The sequence below is a fragment of the Osmerus mordax genome, chromosome 22 (assembly GCF_038355195.1).
Source record: "Osmerus mordax isolate fOsmMor3 chromosome 22, fOsmMor3.pri, whole genome shotgun sequence".
NCBI lineage: Eukaryota > Metazoa > Chordata > Actinopteri > Osmeriformes > Osmeridae > Osmerus > Osmerus mordax.
Window position 1 is genome coordinate 641,361 of NC_090071.1, and position 8,014 is coordinate 649,374.

At 42.9% G+C, this 8,014-nt stretch overlaps 1 protein-coding gene across 1 annotated transcript; it reads left to right on the forward strand.

Annotated features, from left to right (window-relative positions):
* Window positions 1–2,038: 2,038 nt before the first annotated feature.
* Window positions 2,039–3,825, forward strand: pou3f3b (POU class 3 homeobox 3b). Its single transcript, XM_067260559.1, has 2 exons — window positions 2,039–3,259; window positions 3,564–3,825. Exons 1-2 carry the CDS (start codon window positions 2,039–2,041, stop codon window positions 3,675–3,677), a joined length of 1,335 nt encoding a protein of 444 aa, XP_067116660.1. The 3' UTR covers window positions 3,678–3,825.
* The last annotated feature ends 4,189 nt before the right edge of the window (window positions 3,826–8,014 follow it).

Genomic DNA, 8,014 nt, shown 5'->3' on the forward strand with positions numbered 1-8,014 from the left:
CTGTCGTTGCTCACAATAAAATCCTCTCTTTCTTGTCTTTGGTTTGGTGGGCTTTACAACACACAGTATCCACGTTTTAGACGATTGAATGTTACCATTGTTTCTTGAACCCCTGGAACACAGGCAGGGTCGTGCTGGTGCATATTATTAACAGTAAGAATGTCTTATTGACATTCAGCGGGGAGTGGAACTGGAAGACCATCTCCGTGCTTCAGACCAACATGCACAAGACTATGTATCAACCAATGAAGGCGATATATATTTGGCATACATCAACACCCCTGGATGAACCCAAACGCGGAGGGGCGCGCCAACAAAGGCCCTATTCATTTCTAGGTTATGTAGTGACATGAATTGGGGTGAGTTTTTGGGGGCTATCTTTAGCTAGTGGGATTCTGTTTTAATGGCAGCCGCTTTCCTAGCGAATCCCCTAAGGACTGCTCAATTTGCCCTTGTTTTGGTTGCCACTTTCTCTTCCACTGTGGTTCACGGAGGTTGCCTGCACTACGTTTCCGCTTGGAAGCATCCCCCAACCTTTGTGTTCCTCAGCAACCTCAGCACAGCATTGTTAAAGCTACTGGTTATTGAATATCGTAGGGTTTTAGACAACAGTCACACACTGCATAGTGTCTTGGTCCATATACCGCATCAGAAGCATTCCCTAAAGGCCCACAAAAAACTGACATGCGCCTAGGAACCACCACTGAATTACAGCGGGACAGTAACAGCGTGAAGTGCCCTTGCAGCGCGCTGATAATGATCTCACCCACTGAACAAGGTCCCAATAACCAGGCTACTGGAGCCGGGGCCTGCTGAAATGCGCAGGGAACCATTCACATAAACATCTAGTCTGTGTAGTCGAACAACGATAATCATATTTCCACTAAAAAGGCCACATAGTTTTATGAGGACAAGGTTAAGTATGTGCCCAACGATATCATGTTTAACGCACCTATCGATCTATTTTCAAACACTAATTTATGTGATTATATATGCAGGTATATATACGTATATATATATTCCCTCCACAAATAGAGAGACACTTATTGAATTTCTTTTTGACTTGTATCTGTGTACTTTTATACGCTTAGATTGAATTAAAAATCAGCCAATTGGAACGGCTAGAAGGAGGTTCACGCGCCTGAAGCAATGCTGGCGAAACCTGTCAATCGCACCCCGGGTATCCAATCAGCGGGAGGCTCGTGCTCGACTTCCTCGTATTTGGGGGAAGAGACGTGGACGATGTGCGCACGCTTGGCACAGGGTAAACATTCGTGTGTCCTCGAGCTTTGAGGGAGGGACTGTTCGAACTGTCAGAAAGAGAAAGAGAGGGGAGAGAGAGGGAGAGAGAGGGAGAGAACGAACAAGCGAATGAGAGGAGAGGCTTGCAACCATCGCCGTGCACTGTAATAGTGGATTGTACTTCAACGGGAGTTAGCGGTTTGGCAGGTTTATATACATCAAACCAGAACAAAGAGAGAGGCTGTACAGTACCATAAAAGACACAGCGAAAGAAAAGAATAAAGCGGTAAAGACCAAATCTCAGCGGCTAAATTACAAAAGAACTAAGGAGCCTATGCAGCCTGTTTTCTTCTCTACAAAAGGAACATAAAACCGGACTTCATTTTTTTGTGGAGAATTTGCGCGATTTCTTCAACCACTAGAAGTTTGTTGCGTGCAAATGTTTTCTCTGTTTGAATCTGAATTCTAAGATTTTGCGAGACGACCAAACTTCCTCGCCTGCACGTGGTGTCAAAGGGCTTTTGAAAACCTGGATTTTTATTCACTGATGCACATTAATTTCCACTAGAAATAGGCCTACATGAATGCTTTGAATACAAGATATACGGATTTTACTCATTTTGGCCAGCCTTTTGCATCTTTTCACTTTTGACGCTTATGTCAATGGTATTTGACAAAAAAAACAACCCAGACTTTTAAAGTTTGAATAATTCATGAGATACAATTGCCTGCTTGAAAAAAGTAACTGAAAAAGGGAGGGGGGTAATCCACAAACATATTCATAAGGGTTAACGGAATGGCCACCGCGGCTTCCAATCCCTATTTACCCAGCAATAGCATCTTATCATCCGGCTCGATCGTGCATTCTGACTCCGGAGGCGGTGGCATGCAGCCGGGCAGCACTGCGGTGACCTCGGTGTCTGGGGGGTACCGGGGAGATCCCACCGTAAAAATGGTACAGAGTGACTTCATGCAGGGGGCAATGGCAGCGAGCAACGGAGGACATATGCTCAGCCATGCTCACCAGTGGGTGACATCTCTGCCGCACGCTGCGGCCGCCGCAGCAGCAGCCGCGGTAGCTGCAGCCGAAGCTGGATCACCGTGGTCGTCGAGTCCCGTCGGTATGACCGGCAGCCCGCAGCAACAGGACGTGAAAAACAATTCCGGTAGAGACGATCTGCACACCGGCACCGCGTTGCACCACAGGCCTCAGCACCTCGGTCCCCACCAGACTCACGCGGGTGCCTGGGGGAGCTCCGCCGCGTCTCATATCAACTCCTTATCCGGGGGGCAGCAGCAGCAGCAGCAGTCTCTCATCTACTCCCAGCCCGGGGGCTTCACGGTGAACGGGATGCTGAGTCCGGGAAGCCAGAACCTAGTGCACCCGGGCTTAGTGAGGGGAGACACCCCCGAGCTCGACCACGGTAGCCACCACCACCACCACCACCACCAGCACGCGCATCACCAGCAGCACCACGGGGGGGTAAACAACCACGACCCGCACTCCGACGAGGACACGCCGACCTCGGACGACCTGGAGCAGTTTGCCAAGCAGTTCAAACAGCGCCGGATCAAACTGGGCTTCACGCAAGCTGACGTGGGTTTAGCTCTGGGCACGCTCTACGGAAACGTTTTCTCCCAGACCACCATCTGCAGGTTTGAGGCTCTCCAGCTCAGCTTCAAAAACATGTGCAAGCTGAAGCCTCTGCTGAACAAGTGGCTGGAGGAGGCGGACTCGACCACGGGTAGCCCCACGAGCATCGACAAGATCGCCGCGCAGGGAAGAAAGCGGAAGAAGCGCACGTCCATTGAAGTGAGCGTAAAAGGAGCTTTAGAGAGCCACTTTCTAAAATGCCCCAAACCCTCGGCCCAAGAGATAACCTCTCTAGCGGACAACTTGCAGTTGGAGAAAGAAGTGGTTAGAGTGTGGTTTTGCAATAGGAGACAGAAAGAGAAAAGGATGACCCCCCCCGGAGTGCCCCAGACGCCGGAGGATGTGTACTCTCAGGTCGGCAATGTGAGTGCAGACACACCGCCCCCCTCCATGGACTGCAAAAGAATGTTCAGTGAAACATAGAGCAGCACACAAGACTAAAAATATTTTATATGAAATTGATAAACTGATAAAAACACAGACTATCGTCCAGATAGTCAAACCATTTTTGATACTGTGATTGTGAGGGAATATGAATAAGACTGCAAATGTGTTATATTTTCACCAGAAAAAAACAGCCCCCTTTTCCACCCCAAACGCACCGCTAACCTTCTTCCAGGCCCTTAAATGTTTTAACCTAAAAGGCTCCTTCTGTTCTTTCTTCCAGGGACATTTTTTAGTAGATTACTTAAAAGATGCAAGTTTAACTGGACTGAGTGAACCAAGCGACCAGCGGGTGACAACTACAAGTTCATTCCATCAGGTAATTTTGGCGCATTAACACCAACAAGAAATTCAAAGCAAGTATTAATATTTTTACAAAGAGATTCCCCCGTTATCCTGTATCTGATTTGCGAAAGACAAAAGAATCAGGCAATTGTATATTAAAACATGGGACGTCAAACTCAACAATAACAAAGGAAAAAACTGCATCAGCACCAACGAAGAAGAGTGGCATCCACGAAGCTTCCAACATATGTTTTTGCGGGGTGGACTGCATGGTTTGATTCTGACACAAAGAGGAAGTGAGATTTTTTCAGGCCCTCCACGACTAAATGATAAGATAAACAGAGGACTGGCCTCATCTGATCAGAAGGATCACATCTTCTTCAAATGGGTTGTTATTTAAGCGACTTAACACCGTGAATGGATTTTTTTTAAACATAGACATTTGAAAAGACTATCTTCTGCTGCACTTATTTGAATTTCTCCTCTGCGAAAATCTGTGGCCAAGTGTGAGTGAGTGCTGTGGATGTTACTATTATGCTGCCATTTCTAAGCAGTATTCTTTGGTAGGTTTTAATAAACAAGACTCTGTAAAGCCGGCAATATAGATTCATTAGATCAGAGGATGATCTGAGTTATTTACTTTATATTTTTCATCAAAATGACTTGTTTTAATATTTTATTCGGAATACATATGAATGATTCCAAATGGTAATTTATTTTTCCCCAGAACTTGTGTAAGATGTTTTTTCTTTCTTGTTTTCGTTGTTGACCTTATATGTTTTGTTTAATTTTGTATTATTGTTTCTAAAGGAGCACAAATCAACATAAGCTGACATTGACAGTTGTTAGGTAATAAGGGTATATTTTGATGTGATAATTTGATTGTAATTTAATTTCAGTAGTGATTCCGTAAGAGCTGATTGAGAACAATAAATTTCTTAGAATGAAATTAAGTTATCCTGTGTTTTGAGATTTATATGTTATATTGTATATTTGGCTGTTTTAATTATAGCTTATATTCGCCTTTCTCGCAATGGGAGGGAGGACACAGAGGAGAAATGGCGGATTGTTTTGTCCCGGCTATGGGCCCCCTATTGTCAGGCGACGTGGGACATTAGCTGAATCGTAGAACAAGAAAAACTCAGTAGAAAATGATTAAAAGGTGAACTAAGCAAAGAAGTTTTAAATGTAGGCTAAATATAGTTTAAGCAAGTGAACCTCTGAACCTTCAAAACGTTATTGAGATTATCGAAGAAGATATTTGATGACATACCCGGGGTTGTTTTTATTCTGAAATATGCAGTTAGACTAAATTAACGGCTTTGAGCACCAATTTATTTCCTCATCCAAACCGCCAACATAACCGTTAAACCATTACTTATTGATCGAGGATCAGTAACTGGAAGTAGTGAGTACTTCTCAGAACCGTCTTTAAGTTTGTTTACATGGCTTCAGCATTGTTCTGTTTCACAGCCTCGCTCTCCAGCGGGCGACTCAGCAGCAGCCTTGGCTATAGACATGCTGCACGTGTGGGCCAGTAGTGGATTTATAAACGCAGATTTACTGCCTTTATGATGGTGCACAAGGCCTTTCATGGGTGTTTGTTGTGAGATATTTTCCTCTGACTTTAAAGGGCGAACATAAAAAATTAGGAAAAGTAATAGGTTATATTTTGTTGTCTACATCATAACATTTAACGTCAAATTAGTTTTTGAAACATAAACTCTATAGCTTGTCGTTTTGTTTCTTTCAGATGGGCTGTTCTGTGTCTAGGCCTCAGTCTAAGGCAGTTGTCATTCAATGGGCTTAGCCTATGGCATAACATTATAACCTGCTCACGTTCACGTAAACAAACAAACAAGAAATGGAAATTCTAGTTTTTCCTTTTTGGTCGGTTTAGCCTGCACAGGGATGGAATATGATTCACTTGTTTTTCTCAGTTTGAGACGTTTCTCTCGGCAGTAGCCTATACAGGAATAGGTAAGCTAGGCTATGTGTTGAAGTTCCTTTTGTCAAAATTGAATTTTAATCAAAGAGGCCCATCTCAAACGCCTTATTAAAGACGTTGCGCTATATATCGTTCCACTTCATTTTATATCTCGTTTAGCATGTTTCCGAGACCAGGACACGCAGGAACAGTTGCTTATCACTAAGGCGCATGGCTTTAAGACGATGATACAGAAATAATGATTGACAAAATTGTTTGTTTCATTGAAACTTTTCATTCAAAACTGACCGTGTTCTTGGCTGTAGTTTGATTTATTAAAATCCTGGCGTGTTAGGTCTTCACCTGTAGCCTGTGCTCGTGTGAGACTTTCATTTGGCAAGCATTAGCAATTTAGGCCATAGCCTATGTGAAAGATCGGTGTGTTTCCTGATATTAAATAAGTGATTTCAGTTTATAGGCCACCAGATCTAGGAATAAGGACCTGCTTGGTCGCTGGTTCTCAACTTTGCCTGACTTGACTATTCAGCAAAACGCGTAAAACGCCTCTCCTCGCTGAAAGATTTGAATTTCGCGGATGATTTGCCATACACTAGTTGCTTAGCAACTGAATTCAATGTTATAGAAGTATGCATCAGTTTCTTTTGTCCCCATTAATAAAAGTGCCAGTCAGACACGCGGGCAGATTTCGTAAAGCCTTATTTCCATTCCGTGGAATGGAATCCCAGAAAAAGAAAGCGGCAGCGTTCTCCAGCGAACAGCCGAGTGCACCATTTAACACGTGCCAAACTTTGCCTGGCGTGCAGTTGTAGCAAATGAAACTAGCCTACTTCAAAATCCATAGTAGGCCTGTAGATATTCAGTGAGGAATAGGTGAGGACGGAAATATGTCTTCGTTGTCCGTCCTATGAGCACGGTGGCTGGGGTGCTCGCAACTGGACCCATGAACTATGTTTACAAGCTAAAGGCGTATAGGGTGCGCAACAAAACAACATGACTAATATTCGCTAAGTTTAGCTATATGATATGCATTTTCATCAGTTTATATGTAGGCCTACACACAAGCTGTTTTACACCTCCTGGTTAGATTACTCAGGATGCCTTTAAGACAAAACACCAAAAAACAATAACGCAAAGACTCATAGTCACGAGCAGAGAGGGCCCACAGGACAACAGAACTTAGTTTTATATGAGCCATAAATGACCAAATTTCTCCGTATAATTCTAATATCTTTCTTGGTTAAAAAATACAAAATAAAAACGTAGAAATAAAAACTATAATTCTAGTTACATTTTACATTTACATTACTTAATCATTTAATGTGTGTACTCAATGCGTTGGGGGGCAAACAAGTATCAAAGGATATTTTTTTGTGAAAAAAAAAATATATAGTGTCCTGAATTACTATCTGAGGTAAAATCAAAAAAGTTTCAAACGAGTAAAAGGTTTTGGGATTAGCTCTTTCTATAATCAAATATAGTTACGTTTTTTTTCCTGTTTTACCTGCAAAGGTAGGCCTATAGGCTATAAGAGGCGACTGCCCCGCCCGGTCTAATGGTTGTCACAGTAATAGAATAAAATGGTTCATGGAAGCTTGAAAATATTTTTCATAGCATTCAGACTGCCATGCGTTATTCGAGGTTGATGGCGAAGTATACATGCTTACAGACATCAGTCTTATCTGTGATACAATGCAGCGCTACTCAAACACTGAGCATCTGATCTCATCGTGTCCCATGCCTTTATGTATGCATGCACGCAGCGTAGAGGCCACATATAGCCTAATTAGGAATTATTATAATGGATTGACTCACTTGGCTTTACATCGATCTGAATGACACCAATATATGGTTTTCCTATAACTACATCAGTAACAGAACAACATAAAGTTACAAAATCTAAACGTTCTGGTTTATTCCACACCATGGCTTGCATTTAAATTTGGTTTTCTGGGCAGTCTCGGGTCATCAGATTTGATCAGAAATATAGGCTTCATGTTATATGTGACTGTCTTCTTACAAACTTCACATCATAATGTACAACCTTTTACATTTCACTCAGCTATGTATTTACGTTAGCCTAAATATCACAACCCAATGGGTTCGCTTACATTCTATTTATCCCACGTGCCGGCAACATGAATATGTATCACCGTGGCGCGTCTCTCCGTGGGGAGGCTTCCTCGAGCTCCTATTGTAGTTCACATCCTGTTGCGAAAATGTAACCATTCTATCTACGATATGGCTTCCGGAGTAGGCTACCTATCACCCCTCGTGCTCCGGCTTTAGTGATACAAATCAAATACATTTTAATAACTTGATATTTACCCTAGTTCTCATAGCCGAGATAGGTCTTCTTGTCTGTGAATTTACCATACCCGTTACTCAAGCTTAATCATTTATATATATTTTCTTGCGTGGTGCTTGGAATTACAGAACAACTC